The sequence below is a fragment of the Theropithecus gelada genome, chromosome 11 (assembly GCF_003255815.1).
Source record: "Theropithecus gelada isolate Dixy chromosome 11, Tgel_1.0, whole genome shotgun sequence".
Lineage (NCBI taxonomy): Eukaryota > Metazoa > Chordata > Mammalia > Primates > Cercopithecidae > Theropithecus > Theropithecus gelada.
Genome location: NC_037679.1, coordinates 65,846,183 through 65,873,949, shown reverse-complemented (window position 1 = coordinate 65,873,949; position 27,767 = coordinate 65,846,183). Strand labels below are relative to the sequence as shown.

At 40.4% G+C, this 27,767-nt stretch overlaps 1 protein-coding gene and 1 long non-coding RNA gene across 16 annotated transcripts in view; one reads left to right on the top strand and one right to left on the bottom strand.

The window, feature by feature from the left end:
* The window catches only part of RIC8B (RIC8 guanine nucleotide exchange factor B), a 116,388-nt gene extending 88,940 nt beyond the window's left edge, over positions 1–27,448 (bottom strand). For 7 of the 15 annotated variants that reach the window (XR_003121729.1, XR_003121726.1, XR_003121727.1 and 4 more), the window contains exons 1-2: positions 26,813–27,086; positions 17,696–17,743 (exon numbers count right to left, since the gene is read on the bottom strand). Coding sequence is in view for 8 of the 15 variants with exons in the window: in XM_025401171.1 (XP_025256956.1) it covers positions 17,696–17,743; positions 26,813–26,896 (132 nt within the window). In the remaining 7 variants the exon portion in view is untranslated. Of the gene's footprint in view, positions 1–4,073; positions 4,167–17,695; positions 17,744–26,213; positions 26,316–26,812 lie in introns of all 15 variants that reach the window. The other 8 variants (XM_025401169.1, XM_025401173.1, XM_025401176.1 and 5 more) reach the window with 5 other exon arrangements.
* The window catches only part of LOC112634091, a 274,927-nt gene continuing 273,970 nt past the window's right edge, over positions 26,811–27,767 (top strand). Inside the window, exon 1 of the long non-coding RNA XR_003121730.1 lies at positions 26,811–26,952. This is a non-coding gene — a long non-coding RNA (uncharacterized LOC112634091). The remainder of the gene's footprint in view (positions 26,953–27,767) is intronic.

Sequence of the window (27,767 nt, the reverse complement as noted above, 5' to 3'; positions counted from 1 at the left end):
ACAAGACGGACCTATTCAAAAACTGTAAACCACAAAAATACTAAATAGTTAATGACGTATTGCCAGAATTTTAAAATATGCTTTTAATAAAGGTTCTGGGAGGATTCTAGGGGTCAAATTTGAATTCTTTATAAAAAACTAACATGGAGATCTTCTAAAATGAATACTCACGCAGCTGAGTTCATGTAAAAGCTTAATATTATATACACTTCAGGGTTTTTCCTACTTGTAATATAGAAGACAATGGTAATTCTCATTTTGTATTTAATGGATACTGTCTCTGAATGAGGCTGTATCTCACTTCCTAAATTTCATCTCTAACTTCCTTTCCTGCACATGTACATTTTTCAGTAATACAATCAATGTTATGTTATATATCACAGTGATCTGTCAAAAAAACTGAAAATAAAGTTCTGAGAAACAACTATTAAACAAGTTTGGCTCAAATTTCTTTGCTATTTAGCAATCCTGAGAAAGACACATCACATCATCGAGAGTTCATTAACAGGAAAGAGCTTAGGTGTAAATGGAAGCTTATAAAACCAATCAGCTACCCTTTCTTTCTTGACAAGAAAGGTTTTATAAGCTTCCATTTACAAGCCTCCATTTTGAGGGCAAAAATGGGTGTGTCAAAACTTTCTACTTCTCTTCACACACAGTACCAGTCAACTCTGCTTCTTCTACTACTTAAGTCTATTTTTCAGAAAGCCCTATTCTCCACTGCCCATGTGAAATGTATTTTAGTCTTTAAAGTTAGTATGTTGGCAAATACTAACTTGGCAAATACAAAAACAAATGAAGTATCTTCATTTGTTTCAAATTAGAATTTACCAAATGAGAGAACATTATCTCATTTAATCTTTAGGGAGTTCTTAGCACAAGCTACAGTTTGATTACACAGTACACTAGCAAGGCTGCAAGATGAACACTGTCACAATAACACATACCTCATATCTTGGTGGCTGATATAAATCCCGGTCCTACAGCAGCCCCTTTGCTTCTTTACCTCTTTTAGTGAATCAAGTTCTTTCCTATATACAATCTCTTCGGAATTTCCTTACCTTGTCTCCAATGCCATCTACTCCACAACACTCAATTACTCACTCTGAACTAGTTCCTCTGTCTTTGAATCCCTGGTTTTCAGCTCTAATAGCCCAAGCATGCACAAAAGACAGTCAGGGACTCTGATGGTAAGCTAATATATGGACTGTATGTTTGTGTCCCATGCCCCCACATTCATATGTTAAAGCTCTAACCCACAATGTGACAATATTACCATATGGAGATGGGACTTTTGAGCAGTGATATGGTTTGCATCTGTGTCCCCTTCAATCTGATGTTGAAATGTAATCTCTGGTGCTGGAGGTGAGAATTACATGGTGGGAGGTGACTGGGTCATGGAGGCGGATTTTCCCCTTGGTACTGTCCTGAGTTCTCATGAGATCTGGCTGTTGAAAAGTGTGTAGCACCTCCCCCTTCTCTCTCTCTTCCTCCTGCTCAGCCACATAAGGTGTCTCACTCCCACTTTGCCTTCTGCCTTGAGTAAAAGCTTCCTGAGGCTTCCCCAGAAAGATGCTGGCTTGCTTCCTGTATAGCCTGTAGAACTGTGAGCCAATTGAACCTCTTTTCTGTATAAATTACCCAGTCTCAGGTATTTCTTTATAGCAGTGTAAGAACAAACTAATACAGAGGTAAGTAGGGTTAGGTGAAGTCATGTGGGTGGGGCCCTGGTCTCGTGGGATTACTTCCCTTGTAAGAGACACCAAGAGCTTGTGTTTGTGCTGTGTAAATGCATACAAAGAAGTGGTCATGTGAGCAGTGACAGGGCAGCTGCTCACAGGCTAGGAGAAAAGGCTTCGAAAGGAAACCTACCTTGACAGCACCTTGATCTTGGCTTCCCAGCCTTCAGAACTTAGAGAAATAAATTTCTGTCCTTTAAGTCATACAGTCTATGGTATTTTGACAGCTCAATCAGACTAATATAGCCGAGAATAGGTGAAAGAGGGAAGTTAAGTTGTCTCAATGAGACAGCTGTGTGATTTTAGAGGTCTTCAAAGGCATAAGAACACATTAATAATATAGCAGAAAAAGCACGGAAACAAAATATGTGAGTTCTTCCTAGTCCCTAGTTCTATTTTCTGAACTTGGATCTGGAGTAAATTGATCTCTCTGAAACTAAATTTCCTTATTTGTAACACAGAAGTTTATCTATCTCACATGCTTATGGCAATTATTTACACAGACAGCATATGAGAGACCCTATTATGAAGTATAAGGCATCTTATACATGACTTAATTGAAACAGTATAGTTGAAGTAAAAAAAGCACCTGGATTCAGAGCACCAGCTGTGCTCTGCCCCTGTGGCTAGGTAATCTCGGACAAATTTCTTGAAATCACTTGAGCTACATTTCCTTAACTCTAAATAGACAGGGATAACTAGGGCTTATAAATATGAAATGAGATGATATATTAGAAACCTCTAGCATAGTGGTTGGCATAGAATAGGAGGCTGATGCATATTACGTCATAAAGATGGCCAGATGGACAAACAGATCAAGAAATGCTAACAAGCACATTCTATACAAGAAAAATATTGCTAGGAGTATTTTTGTTTGTTTACAAGGGTCTGCCTTTTAATGAAATGGTAAAGCCACTTGAGAAAGGGAAGCAGTGATGTTATAAAAAATAACACTGCAGGCCGGGCGCGGTGGCTCACGCCTGTAATCCCAGCGCTATGGGAGGCTGACGTGGGTGGATCACAAGGTCAGGAGATTGAGACCATCCTGGCTAACACGGTGAAACCCCGTCTCTATAAAAATACAAAAATTAGCTGGGCGTGGTGGCAGGCGCCTGTAGTCCCAGCTACTCAGGAGGCTGAGGCAGGAGAATGGCGTGAACATGGGAGGAGGAGCTTGCAGTGAGCCGAGATCGTGCCACCGCACTCCAGCCTGGACCTGGGCGACAAGCAAGACTCCGTCTCAAAAAAACAAAAACAAAAACAAAAAACAAAAAAACCCTGCAATTTTTCTATTAATTCCATAGATTCTACAGTGTCCATTACTGACCAGCTATGTACACCACCCCAATACAGTAACATATCTGAAAATGTTCCCAATTTAAAATTTAAGTGCATGCAAATTATTCAAGAGAAATATATTCTAACTTAGTGACAAGATGTCTATTTTGGGTTAGTGAGATATAAACGAACATGACTCAAGTGTTTATAATATTAGGGATGCTGAACGTATGTAAAATGAATAAGAAACGTTCAATTTCAATATACAGCAATTTAAGCTATGTGCTAAAAGACTGAAGGAATAAACTATAGGGAATTTTGCCAGAGAAAGCTTTTTGATAAATGTGTTGGGCAGTAAGTGGGGGAAAAAAAATCATAAAGATTAAGTAGCAAAGAGGTGGGAAGCTAAGTCCAATAATGGACAACAGTGGCAAAGAGAAATATAGGTAAACTAGGACAAGCAAAGCAGATTTAGAGTTCATACAAGTAAAATTATTCTAACAATTAGGGCTATCTAAAATAAAGTACAATGGCTGCTGTAAGCTTTCCATTACCGAAAGTGATGACCCTTAGTGTAGGATGCCGTAGAAGGAATCATACTGTACTGGAAGACACTGTGGGTCCCTTACTACACTGTGAGTTATCTGAGGATAAGCCCTGCAAAGATCATCACTGAAGTCGGAAAAGAAGACAGAGGACCTGGTTCGAGTTCCAGCTTTTCTGCTCATTAACTCTGACCCTGGGTAAGTCAACCTCCAGTTTTTTTATCTACAAATAGAGGAGTTGAGAACAGTGGAAATATCTGGTCAGCCAGGAAGTTTCAGGTCCCTATGAGTTTTCCATGCATCAAAGATGTACAAATTTCTGCACTTTCCTCAGCATATGATCAACATGTGAAAGGAAGAAAAAAGCTAGCTACTGAGAAAAGGAAACCTTACATTTTTGACAACAAAAAATAAATGCGAGGCAACAAAAGGATCTGCAACAAGCCTAAGTGTTAGAAGTCCAGTACTACACAGCTATCTTCTTCACTAGTTATTCTATTCAGTCACTTACACTGGCAAGCATGATCTTCTGTTTTCTGTCAATGCTATAACTAGTTTAATGTCAAAGCTTTATATTCTCCATTAAATCTTACATTTTGGGTGCCTAAAATCAGGAAATAAATAGAATCGATTCATAAACCACACAACAGGTCAATCCAATTATTAATGAATGGCAGTATGGTATAGCACATGGGTCTTGGAGCAAGGCTGCCTAAGCTTGAATCATGGCCTCCAACTTCCTTATTTTTGGCAAGTAATTTCTCTGCGTGCCTTTGTTTCATCATCTGTAAAATAAGCAAAATTCTACCTACTTTATAGCTTTGTTGTGAGGATTAAATGTTAATACTCAACAGTACTTGGAACTGATGGGCATAGAGGATACATAATCTACTACTATTTATTTTTAAAATAGCTTGAGATAAAATTCACATATTGTAAGGATCAACTTGTTAAAGCATGCAATTCAATGGTTTTTACTGTATTCACACTTGTGCAACCATCTTTATTACCTAATTTTAGAACATTCTCATCATCCCCAAAAGCTCAAGATACCTATTAGCAGTAACTCCTGATTGCCCTCTTCCTCTAGCCCCTGGCAACTATGAATCTACTTTGTCACCATAGATTTGCCTATTCTAAAATTTTAAGTTAATAAAATCATACAATCTGTGGCCTTTTAAGTGTCTGGCATCTTTCGTGTAGCATGTTTTCAAGGTTCATCCATGTTGCAGCAGCATCATTTAGTTTATTCCTTTGTATGGTTAAATATTTCATTGTATAGATATAACACATTTTATTTATCCACTCACCAGGTGATGGGCATATTTACATCTTTTGGCAATTATGAGTAATGCCATGAATATTTGTGTACAAGTTTTCATGTGGATATATATTTCCATTGGAGTGCAACTGCTGCGTCATATGGTAATTATTCAACCTTTTGAGGATCCACCAGACTGTTTTCCAAAGTGCTGCATCATACTACATTCCCACCAGCAGTGTATGGGGATTTTGATTTCTTCCAGTTCTTGTCCACTCTTGTTATCTTACTTTTTTGTTTTAGCCATCCTAGTGGGTATGAACTGATATTTTATGGTGGTTTTGATTTGTATTTCCCTGATGACTAATGATGTCAAGTATCTTTACTGACCATTTATATATCTTCTTTGGAAAAGTGTCTAGTCAGATCATTTGCCCGCTTGAAGACTGAGTTGCCTTTGAGTTATAAGAGTTATTTATATAGTCTAGATACATGTCTTTTATCAGACATAGGATTTGCAAACATTTTCTCCCATTCTGTGGGTTGTCTTTTTACTTTCATGATGGTATCTTTCAAAGCACAGAAGTATTTAACTTTGATGAAATCCAATTCATGTATTTTTTTCTTTTATTACTTGTGCTTTCGGTGTTATCTCTAAGAATCCACTGCCAAATCCAGGGACATGATTTACCTTTATGTTTTCTCCTAAGAATTTTATGACTTTAATGCTTACATTTGGGTCTTTGATTCATTTGGAATTAATTTCTGTATACAGCATGAGGTAAGAATCCAGCTGCATTCTTTTACATGTGGCAACCTAAGTGTCACAGCACCATTTGTTAATATCTACACTTATACTCGTAACAATACCAGCTGCCTTGATTATTACTGCTTTGTAGCAATTTTTTCTTTTTAGACATGGGGGGGTCTCACTATATTGCCCAGGCTGGTCTCAAACTCCTGAGCTGAACAGACCCTCCCACCTCAGCCTCCCAAAGTGCTGGGATTATAGGCAAGAGCCACTGCTCTTGGCCCTGCAGTAAATTTTAAAATAAGGAATTGTGAATCCTCTGAGTTTGTTCTTCCTTTCAAGTTTGTTTTGACTACCCTGTGTCAAAAATTCATATGAATTTTAGAACTAGCTTGTCAATTTCTACAAAGAAGCCATCTGGGTTTCTAAAAGAGATTGCTTTGAATCTGTAGATCAATATGAGGAGTACTGACATTTTAGCAATAGTAAGTCTTCTAATCCATGATCATGGGATTTTTTTCATTTATTTTAAGCTTCTCTAATCTCTTTTAACAATGTTTTACAGTTTTCAGAGTGTACGTATGAGTTATATCCTTAGTCATTGTTCTAGGGCTTAGCATATATGCCTTATTAGAATCAACTCCAGATTTATACTAATTCCAGTGAGATATAGAAACATTCCTATATAGCACTATTGAGGAGTTAAGAAGAAATTACTTAGGCAGATAGTGAGGGTATGGAAGTCCTTGGCAAGGTTTTCCTTTTAATGAAAAGCAGTCCCAAATTATTTTCCTTTCTAACAAAGAGCTGCAGACACACATGCCGGCAGTTGCGCCAATCATATTCAAGATGGTGGCTCCATCTTCCCTTCTCTTTGTCAGCCACATGTACATTAAGGATCAGACAAGATAGTGCTGGCCAATGGGAAAGTTCATTTGCATAAGAAGAAGAAGGTGGGGCGGCCAGCCTTCCCCACACTATGTAAACATCATACCTGATCAAACCAATCTGTGAGCCCTATGTCAATCAGACATCACCTCCTCAAATCTGACTATAAAATCTGGCACATCTTTCCTTTGTTGCTGGCTCCTTTTTCCTCTCAGAAGTCCCCTCTCTCTCACTAGAGAGAGAGCTGTTTTCCTTTCTCTTTCTTTTGCCTATTAGACCTCCGCTCCTAAACTCTTGGTATGTGTCCATGTCCTAAATTATCTTGGCGCGAGAAGACGAACCCTGGGTATTTACCCCAGACAACATAGCTACTTCACTATTCCCTTCCCCCTTTTTCTATACTATTATTGTTATATACATCTATAAACATTACAAATCCAATAATACATTATTATAATTATTACTTTACAATTTTGTCTTTTAAAGAAGCTAAAGGAGAACAAGTATACATTTATAGCTTTTGATATATTAGCCTTCTTATTTATCGTTTCTGGTTTTCTTGATTTGTTCTTGCGGATCCTAGTTACCATCTGGATTTGCTTCCTTAGTTCAATACAGCTTTGCTCCCATTCACCATTGCGCTGTTTTTGGCAAGCGTATTACATATCTCTATATTATTGACTGAGCAATACATTATATACATATTGTTTTATACAAAATGCTTTTAAAATCAATCAGTTAAGAGAAAATAGGATAATTATGTATTCATACTGACTTTTACAATTACGTAATTAGCTTTACAGGTACTCTTTATATATTCATGTGGATTCAAAGTACTGTTTAGGGTTACTTGCTTTCAGTCTGAAAAACTTGTTTTAGTAAGTCTTGTGAGTCAGCTAGCAACAAATTCTTTCAGTTTTTTATTTATCTGAAAATGTCTTTATCTCCCCTGCAGTGTTAAAAGATAGCTTTACTAGATATAGGATTCTCAGATGAGGTTTCTTCTTTAGGCACTTTGAAAATGTTATCCCACTGACTTACATTTCTGATGAGACGTCAGCTGTGAATCTTACTGACCTTCCCTTGTAGCGATGAGTCATTTTTCTCTTGCTGTTTTCAAGATTTTCTCCTTGTCTTGGCTTTTAGTATTTTTACTATGATATATTTATGCATCTCTTTGGGTTCACTGAACTTCCCGGATATGTAGGTTTCCAATAAATTTGGGAAGTTTTGAACCATTATTTCTTCAAATATATTTTTATTCTCCTCTCTTTCTCTCTCCTCTCCTTCTGGTATTCCCGTTATGTATAGGTTGGTGTGTAAATGTTATTCCACAATTCTCTAAGGCTCTCTTCGTTTTTCTTTATTCTGTTCTTCGCCTTGAATATTCTCTACTGCTATATCTTCAGGTTTGCTTATTCTTTCTTCTGCCAATTCAGATCTACTGTCGAGCCCCTTCAGTGAATTTTTATTTCAGTTATTGTATTTTATTCAACTCCAGAATGTCTATTTGGCTCTTTTTAAAAATAATTTCTATCTCTGTATTGATTTCTCCATTTTATGTGACTTCATTACATCTGTTACTTCTTTAATCATGGTTTCCTTCAGCTCTCTGAATATATTTATAATGGCTACTTTGAAGTCTTTGTTAAATCCAACATCTGGTCACTCATACAAGCAGTTTTTGGTGCCTGCTTCCCTCCCCCACCCCACCCCACCCTGTGGAAACTGGACATCTTGTAACAACTCTAGGTATTTGCACTCCCTTCCACCCACCTTCTCCAGGACTTGCTATTGTATTCGTTTATTTGTTTAGTGACTGGCCCAATTATCTTAGCAGTCTATTCTCCTTCTCCTTCCTCAAAGTGTGAAGCCCTAATGTTGCACCTCATGGGGCACACCACTGGGTATGCCCACAGCTGCCCTGGCGGACAGAGGATTTGGCAGGCCCCTCTGACTTTCTCTTTTCCTGACCACACACAGCTGTAATGTGTCACTAATTGCTGGTTGACTGATCAACTGTCTTCAAAAATGTCCTGGGGCAAAAATTGCTCCACAAACAGATCCAGTCTTTTGAAGGGATAGTTTCTCCCAGCTACCGTTTTCCTCCTTTCTCTCCTCTAGCAGTCTAGCCCAGTTATCCCATTTCTCCTAGCAAAGTAGCTGGACTTTGGGTTAACCTGTATCTCCAATGACTGTGTTAATGTTACCCCCAAGTGACTTTCATCACATCTTGCACCCTTAGGCATGAACTTCTCCATATTCTGTGCAAATGAAGTCAGTTCCTTTGAGGAGACATTCAGCACTCTCTTTTATAAGGTTTGCTTCTTCCCCTGGACAAAATTTCTGAGCCCTGGTGCTGATGTTGGGGGCAGAGACAATGGTATGCTTCTGTGTGACATCCCCACTTTAGGACTGACAACTCAATTGAAGTAAAGGTACAGCAACCCTAGATCTCCTTGGTTTGCTTTTCCTGGGGTGGAACCACGTTCCACCAGCACAATGACTGTGGCCTCAGTATTCTCAGCAGTGCCACACCCAAGGAACAGCTGCTATCCTATGAGGAAGGGCAGAATGGAAGGAGGGAAGACCCACCTCTCAGCTACACTTATCCAGAATTTAGTTTCAGCAACAGGTAGCTGGGGGCAGGATGAGAAATGCCGACATTCTGTCACTCCTGTGAAGACAGCACTCCAACTGGGACTAGAGGGAAAGGAACCCTATATTCTTCCCTGTACCAGTTTGGAGAAGAGTTTCCATCTCACTTAGCCAAGCGAAGAGAGGGAGAACAGGTCTTGGTTCAAATAACACAGACTTTCACTTTCCTTGTTTTTTTTCCTTAGAGATAGGGTCTCACTCTGTCACCCATGCTGGAATGCAGTGGCATGATCATAGCTCACCACAGCGTCAGACTCCTAGACTCAAGCAATCCTCTCTCCTCAAGCCACCCAAGTAGCTGGGATTACAAGCGTGAGACACAGCATCCGGCCTACTTTTCTTACTTTTAGATTTTCTTGAATAGGTGTTTCTTCATTGACTCTATGCCTTTGGGACTATTTCCAGACTTTAAATGGTTGTTTTTAAAAATAATTTTTACCAGTTCCATTAGGGAGTAGATCTGTAGAGGTCCTCACACTGCCATGGCTGGAAGTGGAACTTCTTGATGAAATCTCTATATGAGAAAATGCACCTGAACCTCTAACGTACAAATCAGAGATAGTATTCTCATTATCCCAGGCAGAAATCTTAAAAAGTGATCCAAAGATCATGTATACACTGCCATACATATGGCTTACTAAGTCAGGGCTGTCCTGTCCTTGCTTTCTAGATTTACTCCTCCAATGCCATGGCAAAACATCTAAAACTAAAAGTGGAATTTGGAATGAAGTTTAAATTGTTTTTTTGACCTACTGTGAGGCATTCATCCTGCCCTATGATACAACTTAGACCTTCTAAGTCAAGTCTTGTGTCAGATTCCAGCTGGAAAGGAACTTTAAAAAGTAAAAGGTATGGAGGCACTTTTGATATTCTGTGCAATTATTTTAAAGACATGAAGATGTTGAAAATTATTGGTTTGTAAGTGAGAACTGTACTTGCACTATGCATCAAAACATTCCCTCAAGTCAAGACATCAAATAAATTTTGAGTCAAATTTGCAAAGCATACAAAGCTTATTTTGTTTTAGTAAAAACTGGAGTGTGACAATTTCAAATGACCAAAATAAGGGCAAAAGGCTTTTAGAACAAGCATCCATTCCTCAAGCTATTCCAAAGCATGGATTCACAGTGTAGGATTAATGATTCTATCTTGGCACATATTCCTTGGGGGAATCTAATATAGAAATTTACCCATTCATTTTCTATAGTCCACAATGGCAAGCCTCGGCATGCATCTATAACTGAGAAAGTGCCAAACCAAACACCATGGACAAAAAGCCAACTTAGGAGCCAAGGCCTAACACAAGGCCAGGAATATAGGATTTACTGAAAAAATATTTGTGGATTACAGAGATCTCTAATATGCTAAATACATTCATGTCTGGGGGAAAAAAAGAAAAAAGTATTTGAAATGGCAGAATGAACTTTTGTGTTTATATATATTTCACTCCATAAACTGGCTCTGCAGATACTACCACCCTAAACTCAGTAAGTTTTTTATGCTCTCCCAAAAGGAATACGTAAGGTAATCAAGAAGGCCACTTTTAGAGAAAATATATGATTTGAAAAAAGAAGTATTAGTCCTTCGCTTACAACTCCAATCACACTATTATAAGAGTATATTGTAATATAATTATATAATGAACCTATGCTTATATCATTATAATCTATTGTAATATAAAAGAACAGTTTAAAAAACAGAAAAGAAAAATATCCACAGTAATAACTATTCAGGTGGCTGCCATTTATCTCCTTGTCATCATTTTTTCTTTGTATGGTTTTTATCAGTTTTACATGGCTGTGATCATACTGTATGCATACTTTTGCATTGTATCCTGCTTTTTCAGTGAACAACATGAGCTGTGCTTGGGATTCTGCTTTATAGCTAAAATAATATACAACACAAAACCAAACAATATGTACAAGTCACAGGAATTGTGGCCTCCACTCACTCACCAAGTTCTTTTCATTCATTTAACAAGCATTTATTATAGGTACCTATTTTGCTGAAAATATAAAGTAAGCCAGAGTTCTTGTCCTCAAAGAGCTTGCAATCTCAACTTGGCAATTACCTTATGGCTTCACAGAAATATGGGCTGTGTGAATTTGAAGGTAATAAACTATGCTTGATATTTGGTTACTTTTAACTTCACTCTTTTGAGGAAAATTACTATATACACAAAGATTTATCTCAGACTATTGAAATTTTCCACATTTGATAAGGTTGTATTCTTACATGCGAAAGAGCTGGAAATCTTTTAATCATTTTATAATATGTCTCTTTCAAAACTGATTGCAATTAGTACTCTTTATTGGTTTTGAGGTCAGTTTTGTTTTAAAGCTTTTCATTTAAGAGCTTTCATTTCCTCAACATGTGAATTTTCAGATTATTCATCATATCCTCCCCCCAATCCTACATATTTGCATGACATATTTGTTTATGTGCTGGTAGATAATCACAGCCTACCAATTTAGGTACAGAATATAAAGCAAATGCTTCAATAAACACAAGTGCTTATATCTAAGTATACAATGATCCGCATGCACCTGGAACTATTTGCATTATATGCACAAACATTAGCAGTTGTATCTGACTTTCCTTCTCTAGCAAAATTTAAGCACTTCTAGTTGGTAATTTCCTTTGCTATCTTCCAACTTAAGTCTAGTTACCTAAATGGTTTCTCAAGGTATGAAATGAGAGAAAACAAGGTACTGGATCATAATTTCAAGCCTTCTGAAATATACCTCAATGGTAATAAGAGGGAGCTATGGAGCAGTGAGCAGTGAAGGAGCTGCACATAATAGATAATCTGCTGTCTATGTAAGGCTGAACCCACTAGTGGTGTGAGTGTTAGCAAGCTGTCATTCACATGAGCCTCAGTTTCCTTATTCATAAGATAGGAATGGTGATATTCTTATTATACTTACAGCACTACCGGTAAGAAGCAAATCTTTGTAAAACTGCAAAACACTATATAAGTGTCAGGAATTAGGTCTAAGGATCATTAATTTATAATTATCTCCCAAAAAGCATAGAATAATCAAGTTTTTTTTTTTTTTTTTTTTTTTTGAAGGGCACTGTTACCTTACACTTACTTCTAAGTTGTCACAAATATTTTTCATACAAGGGGGGGTAGTGTTTTTCAAAGAGATAGCAATGTAGTTTATCAAAAAATGTCCTGCTGTTACTAAGTAGTTGTTGGCATAGAGCTCCAAAAACACATTTAGGAAAGAGAACTAGGGGAGTGATATGGTTTGGTTGTGTCCCCACCCAAATCTCATCTTAAATTGTACTCCCATAATTCCCACATGTTGCGGGAGGCACCGGGTGGGAGATAATTTGAATCATGGGGGCGGCTTCCCCCAAACTGTTCTTGTGGTAATAAACCCATCTCATGAAAGCTGATGGGTTTATCTCATTCTCTCTTGCCGCCACCATGTAAGAAGTACCTTTTGCCTCCCACCATAACTTTAAGGCCTCCCTAGTCATGTGGAATTTTAAATCCAATTAAATTGCTTTTTCTTCCCAGTCTTGGGTATGTCTTTATTAGCAGTGTGAAAATGGACTAATGTGTTAAGTTGGTACCAGTAGAGTGGGGTGTTGCTGAAAAGATACCCGAAAATATGGAAGCAATTTTGGAACTAGGTATCATCAGGCAGAGGCTGGAAGAGTTTGGAGGGCTCAGAAGACAGGAAAATGTGGGAAAGTCTGGAACCTCCTAGAGACTTGTTGAATGGCTTTGACAAAAATATTGATAGTGATAAGAATAAGGTCCAGGATGACGTGGTCTCAGATAGAGATGAGGAACTTGTCGGGAAGTGGACCAAAGGTGACTCTTGTCATGTTTTAGCAAAGGGACTGGCGGGATTTTGCCCCTGCCCTAGAGATTTGTGGAACTTCGAACTTGAGAGAGATGATTTAGGATATCTGCAAAAGAAATTTCTAAGCAGCAACGCATTCAAGAGGTGACTTGGGTGCTGTTAAAAGCATTCCACTTTAAAAGGGAAACAGATTATAAAAATCTAGAAAATTTGTAGCCTGATGATGCAGTAGAAAAGACAAACCCATTTTCTGAGGAGAAATTCAAGCTGGAGCCAAATGTTAATCCCCAAGACAATGGGGAAAACGTCTCCAGGGCATGTCATAGGTCTTCATGCAGACCCTCCCATTACAGACCTGGAAGCCTAGGAGGGAAAAATGGTTTCATGGGCTGGGCCCAGTGTCCCCATGCTGTATGCAGCCTAGGGACTTGGTTCCCTGAGTCCCAGATGCTCCAGCCATTGCTAAAAGGGCTAAGGGACAGCTCAGCTCATGGTTTCAGGGGATGCAAGCCCCAAACCTTGGCAGCTTCCAGTGGTGTTGAGTCTGCAGGTGCACAGAAGTCAAGAATTGAGGTTTGGGAACCTCCACCTAGATTTCAGAAGATGTATAGGAAGGCCTGGATGCCCAGGCAAAAGTTTGCTGCAGGGGCAGGGCCCTCATGGAGAACCTCTGTTAGGGCAGTGCATAAGGGAAATGTGGGTTCAGAGCCCCCACACAGAGTCCCTACTAGGACACTGCCTAGTAGAGCTGTGAGAAGAGGGCCACCATCCTCCAGACCCCAGAATGGTAGATCACTGACAGCTTGCACCGTGCACCTGGAAGAGCCACAGACACTCAACACCAGCCTGTGAAAGCAGTCAGGTGTGGAGCTATACCCTGCAAAGCCACAGGCGCGGAGCTGCCCAAGACTATGGCAACCTACCTCTTGAATCAGCATGACCTGGATGTGAGACACGAAGTCAAAGGAGATCATTTTGGAGCTTTAGAATTTTACTACCTTGCTGGATTTCAGACTTGCATGGGCCCTGTAACCTCTTTGTTTTGGTCAATTTCTCCCATTTGGAATGGCTGTACTTACCCAATGCCTGTACCCCCATTGTATCTAGGAAGTAACTAGTTTGCTTTTGATTTTACGGGCTCATAGGCAAAAGGGACTTGCCTTGTCTCAGATGAGACTTTGGACTGCGGACTTTTGGGTTAACACTGGAATGAGTTAAGACTTTGCGGGACTGTTGGAAAGGTGTAATTGGTTTTGAAATGTGAGAACATGAGATTTGGAGGGGCCAGGGACAGAATGATATGGTTTGGCTCTGTGTCCTCACCCAAACTTCATCTTGAACTGTACTCCCATAATTCCCACGTATTGTGGGAGGAGCATGGTGGGAGATAATCTGAATCATGGGGAGGTTCCCCCATACTGTTCTTGTGGTAGTGAATAAGTCTCACAAGATCTGATGGGCTTATCAGGGGTTTCCACTTTTGCATCTTCTTCATTTTTTTCTCTTGCCGCCACCATGTAAGCAGTGCCTTCCACCTCCCACCATGATTCTGAGGCCTCCCCAGCCACGTGCAATTCTAAGTCCAATTAAACCTCTTTTTCTTTCCAGTCTCAGGTACATCTTAATCAGCAGTGTGAAAATGAATACAGGGAGCAAACGAATTGGGCAGTAATGTGAGTTCTTTTATTTTCTGAGTAGGCTTAAGGTACAGAAATGCCTATAATTCTCTATGTCTCTCCATTAAGAACTTGAAAAGCTTATTAAGGTATACATCCTTCTGAGCTGTGCAATAGTTCTGATGTTGAAGTCTAAAAAGAGCCTTAGGCATGAAAGAGTCACAAATGGTTTTAACCCCTGGAGACTTCACAGAAATGGATTTGTTTGCCAATGTTTTCCCATTAATGAAGATTACCTGGCTAGGTCCCTAATGACATTTGTTTATAACAGACCTCCCAGGAAGCAGAAACCTACACACTATAACTGGTAATAAGCACTATACAGTAGTTACTCTCTCCAGAAATCTAAAACTCAGAAAAAGACAGTACTTTGAAAATGTTAGTTTTTTCTACTACCCTATTGGAAATAAACACATTGTATTAATAACTGTGTAAGAAATTTCTCCCTTTCACCTGAAATTTATATGGGGTAGGAGACTCTGTCTTAATATACTTATTTTGACCAGTAAAAGCACTACCAAAGACTCTAATGTCAGATTTCTAAGGCACCATGAATCTATGGATATAGTATGGATTTTCCCAATGAAATTAAATAGCAGCTGGCTTCCTAGCCTGAATACTTATCATGAATTTGTCAAACAACATGTTCTTTTTAACACCTTGCTTCTTTTTTTTTTCACTCTCTCATTAGCACATACAGTGAATCTCTTTTTTACTACATCATAATATTCCACAATGTAAATGAGCCGTAGTTTCTTTAAACACTCCTTAAATGCTGGACACTTGTTTCCAATCTTTTGCTATTATGTACAATGTTTCAATGAATAACGTTGCTTACTTAGGGTTCAATCTATCTGCAGAATAGATTTCTAAAAGAGACACTGCTTGGTGAAAGAGTAAAATGCATCTGTAATTTTGGTAGACACTGACAGTTTCTTCTCCATAGGGACTATGCCATTTTGGACTCCCATCAGATATATGAGTATTTATTTCCTAAAGACCATCTATAAAAATACACACCGGGCTGAACGTGGTGGCTCACACCTGTGATCCTAGGACTGCAGGAGGTCGAAGTGGGAGGATCCCTTGAGGCCAGCCTGAGCAACAGAATGAGAGCCTGTCTCTACAAAAAACTGAAAAATTAGCTGGGCATGGTGGCACGTACCTGTATTCCTAGCTACACACGAGCCTAAGGCAGGAGGATCACTTAAGCCCAAGAATGTTACAGTGGACCATGATCATGCCACTGCACTTCAGCCTGGGCAACGAAACAAGATCCTGTCTCTGATTAATTTATATACTTTATACACACACACACACACACACACACACACACACACAGAGACACAGAATACACATGCCTGGAGCTCACCTCCCAAATCCTCACTCAGTAGATAAGAGATTGGGCCTGAGCAGGGCTATTTTGAAAAAGCTCTCCAAAGAGCATATCCCTGGTTGAGAATCCCTGTTCTAAAAGGTACTCTAGTCTTGGTTACATTGTTCAAATCCAAAAGAAAGTCAGAGTTAAACCTTAATCTACAAAATTTATATTCCATGGTCACTCATCCAATAAATATTTTCTGAGTGCCTATTATGTGCTGGGCACTCCAAATGTCAAGTGTATAAAGATACCAGTGTCTAACATCAACAGATATATAATTAAGAAACAAGGCATAAATATTAATGTTAGAGATTTATACAGAGTATTATGAGAATATTGAAGAGGTACTTCACCTTAACTGGAATGTCAAAGGAGGCTTGTTGAAGGAGGTGCCCCTGAGGTGAGTAGGGATTCACCAGGTGAGAAAAAGAAGAGGTGTACAAGAGGGAGAGAGCATTCTAGGTAGAAAACAATATACTGCAAAAGTAGTAAGCAAGAAACAGAAGGGATGCGGATGTGTGTGTAACTGGAAACATTTTCTAGTCCTAAAACATAAAATACAAGGGAGAGAAAAGAAATAAGCTGTGAAAGTAGGCATATAGCAGATCACTGAGCACCCAGCATGTCATGTTAAGAAGCTTGACGTTTATTCTGTAGGCAAAGAAAGTCACTGAAGGGATAGATGAAGGGTTTTAAGGCTAAGGATGACATGGTCAGATTGCTATTTTAGATTTATGGATGCCAATCTATTAGAAAAGCACGTAACTGGAAAATGAAAGAACAGTCAGGAAACTGATGCAGTAATCAGATGTAGGCCTGAATTAGGGCAGAGGTTAAGGAGAAAATGGATGGAAGAAATCTGAAAAGGTAAAATGAGCAGGACACTGATATTAGATATGGGGATACAGGTGAACGGAGGAGTGATTTCAAGGCACTGTCCACCCAATATTCGCAAAATACTGAATTTAAGCTATTTTTCTAGCAGCAGTGATAGATTTACACTCATTCAGTCATACTGTCTTGTTTGATTTTGGCATTTGTATGGCCAAGGATAGATGTATGGAGTACAGCAAGACACAAAAGCAGGGCCGGGCATGGTAGCTCACACCTGTAATCCCAGCACTTTGGGAGGTTAAGGCAGGAGGATCACTTAAGGCCAGAAGTTCAAGAGACCAGAATGGGCAACATGATGAGACCCCAACTCTACAAAAAATTTAAAGATGGGCATGGTGGTGTGTGCCTGTAGTTCTAGCTACTGGGAGGCTGAGGCAGGAGGACTGCTTGAGCCCAGGAGTCTGGGGTTACAGTGAGCCACTGCACTCCAACCTGGGTGACAGAGTGAGACCTTGTCTCAAGCTAAGCTTTACAATATTAGCAATGGATTTTAGGCAACGTGGAGTCTTGCCACTAAACAGTCAGTCTTTGGGAGTGAGTAGATCTGGGGGGAGTCTCCTCTGAATCCCTCCACTCCTGATTTATACAAGTGTAAATAGTCCTGTGAGGACAAAGGAGGAAAGAGTTACATGTAACCCAAACTAAACCTAACCTAACCTTTCTTCTCAGGGTTCCTAAAAACAAAATGAAGGGAAACAAGAAACCAATCAATAACCATCAGAGAAAACATGACCACTGCTTAGAAAGTCCATGAATGAAATACACACACACATAAACATTCACAGAGTAACACCAAGGCTTACCTTTCTTTTATCTTCATCTGTTGATTCAAATTTGAAAGTAGCCCTATGCTGAGGGGGGAAAAAAGGGAAACAATGTCATTTTAAATACATGTATTTTTAAATTTTGGCTATGTTTAATAGTATCTAAAATAATGTCCCTGTAAAAAATGTTGCCTTCCCATATCTCAATATTCTTATTAAAGTAAGGGAGACAGGCATGTAAACAAATAGTTATAAAGCAGTGTGAAAAGACTACAGCAGAAATATACACAAAGGAGCACAGCGAACCAAGCCACTAACTGCCCAGGAAAATCCGGAATGGCTTTCACAGAATACAGAATATTTGTGCTGGATCTCGAGGGATAAACAGGAGTTTGCCAGAGGCAAATGGAATGCAATCCAGGAACAAAAACAAAGGCTTGAATGTGTGAAACTATATGATATATTTGTGAAATAAGCAACTTTGTGAGACTGGAACACAGGACATATGTTTGGGGTGGGGCATGGAGGAAGATGAGAATGGAAAAGTAGACTGGACGGTGATTTGGAAGGGCCTTCCAACGTTGCTGAGTTTATACTTTCTTTTTCATATGCAATAAGAAATCATCAAAGAATTGTGGATAGGGAAGACTTGATAGTTCGATATTTCAGAAAAATAGTTCAATAAGAATACGAGTTTAAATCATGGTGGCTCTACCACTTACTAGCTGTGACCTTGAGCAAGTAAACTCTCTGGAACCGGGCTTCTCATCTGAAAACAGAGGGTACCTAGTTCACAGAGAGATCGTGACAGTTAAAAAAGCTAAGGCATGTATATAAAGCACGATCTCATTGCTGGCGGGTAGGAATACTCAGTAAATATTCGGGTTATAATGATGATGATGCCAATGATTATGAGGAAAAAATAACTAGAAAGGCAGAGAGTGTCATGACTCTTCTGCAATGATTGGCAATGCTATATTTTCTACTCTGTAGCTGAAGTAAAGGAGAATAGAAGACAGAATAAGTTGGCTTGCCCATGATCACAGAAAGAACAGTGGTACCCCAAAAATAGAGCGCAGAATTCCTCATTCTCCTCTGAAGTTTTATTCAGGAGAACCGAGTACTCTTAAGAATTCTAAGCCTTCCTACTAAAAAAAAAATCTCCACCGAAAATCTCTCTACTTCTTTTTTCTTTCTCTCATTAGCCACATTGACAAATATTTACTGGCAACCCACCAGGAGTGAAGTACACTAAGTACTAAAGATATCATCATTACAGGTGGTTCTGTGTTGACATCTTTGTAGAAGCAGCAATTTTTTAAATTAAAGAAGATGGAGAAATGTTGGCAGAAAAGAAGTTCTGAATGTAAGAAATGATCAGAGGGAAGACTCAGAGGTAGGAGACAGTGGCTATTTGAGGGAGGGAGGCTGCCTCGAATATGGATACAAAACAATTAAAATGAATGAAGTCAGGTGGTAAGGGCATGGATTTTAAAATTTATACCTGAACTGGCAAATAGGTGACAGGCAACCAGGGGAAGACTATGACGGAGGTGTGACCAGCATTCTGGAAGAACATTTCAGGCAGTAGCTCACAGGCCAGATTAAAGGAAAGCAAGACTAAGGACATAATGCCCTGTGAAGAATGGACATCAATAATCCAGGCATGATACTCCTGGTGGCAGTATAAACTGACATAAATCTTAAAAGAGAAAGTGATTTGGCAACAACACATATTACAAGCCATAAAAATATTCATACTCTTTGACCCAGAACTCCTACTCCTAGGAATTTATCCTACTGATCTAGAAGGAGAGAATAATTATATGTGTATCACTGCAGTGTCATCCAATATTGTGGAGGAAAAAAAGCGAGAACTGGAATAACCAACAGGAGACTGACGGAATGTTGTGCATGTGACAATATTCTATTATACATATTATATTCACCTGACAAAATATTATGTACCAATTTTTTAAAAAGAAGACTCATTGTTGGTATATTGTTTTCATAATTAAAAAAAATAAAATGGATAAGTATGAATAAAGAATAAGAAAAAGAAGGAAGGAGGAGAGGAAAGATTGTAAATCTGAGGGCCATACTTAGAAATGTATAGACCTGAGATTTAGTGTAGATATACACTATATAATAAGTATAGACTTAAAAGTGCCAGATTATCAGATTAAAGTTGTAAACTAAAGTTTCATAAAGGTTCAATACAAATGAAAATAATTGCACTAAGAAACCAAGAAAGCCTATTTTTTTGCCATTATAAGTAAAATGCTAATTCCATAAATTATCTGGAATAAATGTACCTACTTGTTAATATATATAATGGTTCTTCTAAACTTTTTTTTGGCATTTATGGTAAGGGGACAGAAAAATAAATTGTCTTTTGGAAAGACACTCAGTAAGTTATAAAAGTGTCTTTTATACAGTTCCTATGTAGAATTAATCTTTTAAGGTGGGAATTCAGAACAGTACCAAGGTCTAATTATTCTGTTGCTCTTAATTAGAAAATATAATGGTATGTGAGGCACTACAAATTGAATCTGGAATGTGCCAATCTATTCAGAAGCTCAAACCTCTAAGACTGTTTGGATCCAACAGATGTTGGCTTCTATAAACCTGGGTTCTTTTATCCAACTTAGATCATACTTAATTTATTCAGTACCCCATCTTTATTCTCTCCCCTTTCTAAGGCTGAAATGGGGAAAAAGAAAACAAGCATTTCCAGCTGTACATGTATTCCCTAGCCAAGAGTCGGCCATCTCACCTTCTTTACATGCTTAATTTCCAGAGAAAAAGGAGCAAAAAAATCAAATATAAAGAGTTAAACTGGTTGGGCATGGTGGCTCACACCTGTAATCCTAACACTTTGGGGGGCCGAGGTGGACAGATGGCTTGAGCCCAGGAGTTTGAGATCAGCCTGGGCAACACGGCAAAACCCCATTTCAAAAAAAAAGAGTTAAACCATTGTTCAATTTAGAGACCAAGCAAGCTAACAACTCAGTGACACACCAGACTCATTATGACTCTCACCACAGGTTTCATACCCTATGAATCAGCTCTAAAAAGCTCAGGATCAGGAGTCGGACAACCTTGAGTTTGAGTCCAGTCTTACTGCTTACTAAAAGTGTAAACTTGGCCAAGTTATTCAACTTTACTACCTATATCAAGTTTTCCTTATCTTTTTATAAGCATGGCATCTTGCACATAGTAGTGTTCAATGGCTACTACTGTTATTGTTGAATAACCTATGGTGTGGTGTCTGGCCAAATATTGACCTATTAGAGAGCTAGGAGTAATTTCATAGATTTCTAAAGATACACTCAAACAGTACTACTACACGGGAATAAACCTAATTGGGGTGGTGTGTGTTGTGCTGTTTCATGAACAGAGATTGCTTCTATAACTAAAAATCAGAAACAGATAACATAATCTGGACATAGGAACAAAGTATAACAAAGGAACAGCCCACTAAACATGCTTCTCTGCAAAAACCCACATAGTGAACTCAAAGAGTCAGAGACCAACTTCCAAAGTAGAAAACAAAAAGTCCTGGATATTTACATATTGAGGTCCTGGATATTTACATATTTTATTCAAATGTAGAGGCTATATTTATAGAACTGTCCCAATATTAGGTTTCTATCAATCAGGTTCTTCTAGCACATGAATTAAGACCTCACTGCAAGCAGTCTTGTTTTCTTCTCCTATGAGGACTACTACTAGAGACCTAGCTAGCTGTCTGTATCTTAAATACCTTTCATTTGGCCAAAAACTTGCCATACTTCAAAACTGGAATCCTGTTGGAATTTGCTATGTATGCAGTAATCATACGTCCAGGTGGCCTGTAGGGCCACCAAGCCACCTCTCTGGTTATCATCATAGTTGATGAGTCATCTATTAAACGAGAGGGTTGGGCCCTATTAACTTTGAGTTTCCTCTAACATAAAATATCCTGTGATGTAAGGAATCCAGGTATGGAAGTATGACACTACTCCATACCTCAGGGCCCTTAGTCACAGTTTGTTGTTGATAATCATGATAATGGTGGCAACTAATCTCTCTACTAAATCTGTTATTAGAGAAGGCCTGAGGTCTGGGCACTGTGCCTCACGCCTGTAATCTCAACACTTTGGGAGGCTGAGGCCCAAAAGTTCAAGACCAGCCTCCAGCCTAGGCAACATGGTGAGATCCCCATTTCTAGAAAAAAAAAGAACAGGCCTGTGGGGAGCAAGAGCTTGAACAGTCTAGACTAGAATGATACATACTTCCCCAAATTAACAGTTCATTCTATAACTAAAGTGGAGGTGATTAGGACTTAACAGTAGCCAAAGGATTCTGTATCTGTGGATTCAACCAATCATGGCTTGAAAATATTTGGGAAAAAAAAAATTGTGCCTGTGTTGAACAAGTGCAGGCTTTTTTTTCCTTGGCATTATTCCCTAAATAATACAGTACAACTATCTGTATAGCATTCACATTGTATTATGTATTATAAGTAATCTAGAGATTATTTAAAGTATATATGAGAGGCCAGGCACAGTGGCTCACGCCTGTAATCCCAGAACTTTGGGAGGCCCAGGTGAGCGGATCACTTGAGGTCAGGAGTTCACCACCAGCCTGGCCAACATGGTGAAACTCTGTCTCCACTAAAAATACAAAAATTAGCCAGGCATGGTGGCGCACATCTGTAGTCCCAGCTACTCGGGAAGCTGAGGCAAGAGAATCACTTGAACCTGGGAGGCGGAGGTTGCAGTTAGCCGACATCAAGCCACTGCACTCCAGCCTGGGCGACAGAGCAAGACTCTGTCTCCAAAAAAAAAAAAAAAGTATATAGGAGGATATGCCCAGCCGGGCTCAGTGGCTCACGCCTGTAATCCCAGCACTTTGGGAGGCCAAGGCGGGCAGATCACCTGAGGTTGGGAATTCGAGACCAGCCTGACCAACATGGAGAAACCCTGTCTCCACTAAAAATACAAAATTAGCCAGGCATGGTGGTGCATGCCTGTAATCCCAGCTTCTCAGCAGGCTGAAACAAGAGAATCACTTGAACCCAGGAGGCGGAAGTTGTGGTGAGCCAAGATCGCGCCATTGCACTCCAGCCTGGGCAACAAGAGCAAAACTCCATCTCAAAAAGAAAAAAAAAAAAGGAATGTGTGCCCAGATTATATGCAAATACTATAGTGTTTTTTATCAGGGACTAAAGCATTCAAAGATTTTGGTATCGACAAGATTCTGGTATGCACAGGAGATCCTGGAAGCAATCCCCTTTGGATATTGAGGAATAACTGTAGTATACCACTCCTGAAAAAGAAACTTTTTCTGTGCTCAAAAACACAGAAGAGACAGGGTAAAGGCAACATAGCCCCGCAAAAGATCCCTGGATATGGAATCTGAAGACCAGGTCTGCCATTTCCTAGGAATTAATATAAGATGACACACGAAATGTGAAAATGCTTGGGATAATACATAGCACATAGCAGGTACTCAATAAATGTTAACAGGTGAATTTAGAGGAGAGAAAAACAACTGCTCCACGCATTAAACAAACAAACAAACAGAAACACTTGCCTATGCTGAGACCTATGCTCTGTTATGCCCTTGACAAACAGACAAGTTTCATTCTTTCCGGGATAGATAGATCTTTCCTCTCTCCAAGATAACAAAGGTCGGTGAATGAAGCAAGGTTTGGAAATGAGAGTCTATATATATAACATAGTAGAAATAAGATGTTTCCTGGAGCCCGACAGGTATCTCGGAAAGTGGCACAAAGTATTTTGCTACCCATTAGAAAAAGAAGGGAAAGAATGGAGCATTATTTCCAAATTTTAATATTGTGCTATGCCAACCCATGCCACGTTTAATTTTTTTGTTCAAAGCTAACAGTTGCGGAGTGCCTCCTCAGTGGCAGGCACTGTTCTGTATGCTTTACACATGTAACTCATTTAATCCTGATAACAAGCCTATGATATAGTTACTATTATTATCTCCATTTGGCAGATGAGGAAACTAAGCCACAGCAAAGTTAAGTAACTCATCTTAGGGCCACACAAGCCATTAAGTTGAGGATCAGTGGCCAAGCAGGCTCTGGCCACACCTTTTAGGTACCCTGGTTATTATAACTGTAACTTACTGAGTGCTTCCTAGCTGCATTGTGCCCAGTGTTGGCACTGCATTTCATTTAATGTAATCCTCACAGTAATTTAAGAGAATGGTGATATTGTCCCTATTTTACAGATAAGGCAACTGAGATTCACAGGCTTAATATAATTTATCCATAGTCATAAAGCTAATAAATGGCAGAGTTGGGATTTGAACCAAGTTTATCTGATGCCAAATCCCACCACCTTTCACTATATTTGACTGCCTCCTTTCAAGGACTAGCTTTATTAGAGGAATAAGGTAGCATAAAGAACCTCTCCACTACTCTCCCAAACAATGAACCAGTCTCTGTCTACAGCATTCATTTCTCTCTGTTGGACTCCTCAATGCCCTATGATCACCTCATAATCCAAACATTTCTCAAATCCATTTTTCCAGACAAGGAAACACAAGTATATGGTACCCAACTATTTTTTTGAGGGTTCCAAATTCCATATACCACAGAGCTGGGCAATTTAATTCCATCTCCCCATTCTTACTGCCTGAACCACTGTGATCATACATTCACTTCCTATTCATCTGCTCTCAAAATCTCTCCCTTTGAGGGGCACCTCACTGCAGTATGATGCTCAGCCATTTTCTTTGTACTATAATCAGCCCTACTATACTGGCCCTACTATAGTCAGTATCAAATATGAGAGATTTCTGGCCAGGCACGGTAGCTTACACCTATAATCCCAGCACTCTGGGAGGCCAAGGTGAGAGCATTGCTTGAGCCTAGCAGTTTGAGAGCAGCCCGGGCAACATAGTGAGACCCCATCTCTACAAAAAATGAATTTAAAAAGTTAGCCCAGTGCTGTGGCACACACCTGTAGTCCAGCTACGTGGGAGGGGCAGCGGGGAGGAGATGGAGGCTGCAGCGAGCCATGATCACACCAGTGCACTCCAGCCTGGGCGACAGATACAGACCCTATCTCCAAAAAGGAAAAAGAAGGGAGTGCTTTCTTCTGAAAGAGCTAACTGACCCAATTCACATCTAGTCAGAGCACTCTCAGGCTTGATCCTAAAATTACAAGTGTTTGGGAATTTTCTGAAACACTTCAGATACCACCTTAAGCAAGACACACCATGCAAAACAACCTTAAAAACATTCACAATACAAAAGGGATGCTGGAGATGTTCAGGTTTTAAGCTCTGACAGCACCTGGCCAGGAGTTGTAAGCAGATACCAATCTGGAGGGAGACCAATGAGAAGAGATCAATTGGAGGAAGCAAATCTGGAGTCTAATTAGTTTAGCCATAAAGGGAAGGAGAAATATTAAAGAAGGTGATTATATCCAGTTGAAGGTTTTTCCTCCTTCCTCCCCACAGAAACAAATTCCTATTTATTGCTGGGTATCTGGCATATAATAAGTGCTAAATAAACATTAGTTGATTCAACAAATGGCCAAGTTCTCTGTTGTATTTCTTGCTTCTGAAAATCAGTTTGAAGCTGCCTCATGCCTTTTCTGGAAAGCAGTAATAAATCGAGTTAAATCATTATAATCTCCACAATATGTACAACTATGCATTAAAGGAGTTATTCCTAAATTAGGCAGACATGTTCAACAGTAAAGCATATCAGAAAGTGAGGGAGCTAAGATATGAATAGAGAGAACCTGTGTATCCTCCCAAGGAAAGCAACACAGTACGGTAGAAAGAGCGCTGGACTTGGAGTTGGACCACCTAAATTCAAATCTCAGCTCTATCTCTCAGGGGCTGTGTGGACTTGGGACCACATTATCATCCTAAATTTTCTCATTTGTGAATTGGAGAATACCATCACTCTCCTCACAGGGTTGTTGGGAAGATGAAACGGGAATTCAGCCGCCAGCATGCCATTTCTGCCCCGGGTGGAAAAGATTCAAAAATAAGACCCAAATTGTCAATAATACAAAGTGGATGGATGCCGTGGCGGGCACAAAGCAAACACTGAAGGGGAGATGATGTACGGGGGCAAAGGAAAGAAAAACATTAACAGTTAGGTTGTGACTTAGTACTGGGTTTGTTTTCACAGAAGGGAGTCGCCAGTCATTCCTATAAAGCAGTCTTCTAAACCAAAGGATAAAGGTGTGGCAGGCTATCTTTTGAAGTAAGCATGTAAAATTCCTGGAAGGAAAAGTAATGAAGAGCCAACGGTTCTTAGAAAGAGGTTCAGAGAAGTGACTGGGATTTATAATAAGATACTTTTTTACAGCAGAGTTGTAAAGTGGAAAGAACTAAACTGGAATACCAGCTCCAAGTATGACCTTGGGCAAGTTATTTAACCAATCTAGAGTCTCAATTGCAAAATGCAGATAATACCTCACAGGATTGCTGTAAGATTAAATGAGATAATGGATAGGAAAGCTGTTAATGCGATACAAACAATAGGTATCATTAGGAGTTACATTCTCCACCCACTTACAACATTATATGTCCATGACCTTGGGCGTGATTTCAGCTCTTTGCACCTCGGTTTCCTCATCTATAAAATGGGGAGGATGATACCATCTACCCTATAAACACTCTGAGGATCAAAGGAGACCATAGATGAGACATCAATGCCTTGAAAACCGTACAGTGCTAAAGGTATAGAAAGAACTGCCATCGTTGCTGATACGTTTTATACATGTCAAGGGCCGTGTTTATGCAGGGAAGCATGTATTTTTATACCGTACAGGTGAGGAAGCCTCGCATGCATTTATGCATCCAGGAGTGAGGCACGGGGCACAGATGCACATCTATGGATTCCGGGGGTGTGACTTGCACGCTTGAGAGGAGGACCGGAGGTCAAGCTGCTGGGCCAGGAATCAGAGGAGTGGGCGCTAGAGTGGGGATAGTGGGATGCAGGATGCACGGATGGAAAAGGCTGGGGGCACAAACACGCATGCCCAAGCCGGAAACGTTTTCGGGGGAGAGCAATGCGCATCCCCGGAATGAAGGGGGTGGGGAAGGATGCGATGTGCAAGCATGGAGGGCGGCCCGGGGGTGCGATACCGCACGCCCGGGGCCAGGACTCTTTACCTTGTCGCTGTAATCCCTCAGGACCCGCTCGATAGCCCCCGCTTCGCCGGCCCGGACGATGTAGAGGGCGCGCTCCTCATCCATGGCCGCAGGTGCGGGGGAGCCGCGGCCGCTCTGCGCGCCCAAGCCGCTGCCTCCAGGTAAACGCCTCGCGCCCCCGCTCGCTCCTTCCCAGCTTCCTTCCTTCCCTCCTTCCCTCCCTCCCTCCTGCCTCCAACCCGCCAGCCTCCGCCCGGGCCGGCCCGACGTCACCGCCCCTCAACTTTCACCCCGCGACGTCACCGCTCCCCCAGCAACCGGCGCCTCACGGCCGCCCCCGACAAGGCCCAGGACTTGGTCGAGGCCTGGCTAGCGGACCGAGGCGGAGTCAGGCCCAAGGTCCTGCTTGCTCTCCTGCCTCTCCCTCCCTCGGAGAAGTGTCCAGTCTTTTAAGGGGGCTTTCACAGACTGAACCGTTCTTTCCTGACCCTCCTCTATGAATCATTCTCAGCAGACAAGAGCAACCCGGCTCTTCCCCGCCCATCTATGAACCAGCCGCTAAATGGACTGCAATTCCCTGCATGCAATGGGGTTATCCCGCTCTTCCCTCTAATTTACTGGAGTGCCGAATGGCATGCTGGGATTAGTAGTCATCCAGCCGGAAAGACTTCCCGCCAAGGGCATGCTGGGAACTGTGGTACCGCGAAGGCCGGAAACGGGAGTCTGGCGGCCGCCTGAGGCCAGCGGCTGGGAGACCGTTAGAGGGAGGGTGTAAGCCTCTGCTTTGGTGTAGTCCCTTACGCCGCTGACTCTCCTGCTCCAGCCTTGGCTGGCGGGGCTGGCTGGACTGGCTGACGGTCGCGGAAACTGCCATGCCTTGGTGGGAACTGTCAAGCACCGGTTTAATTCCCTTTTCTCATTTAGCGGTTTCGGTCTCGGAAATTCCTTCCACCCTTGTTTGCATTCTTGTTATGTA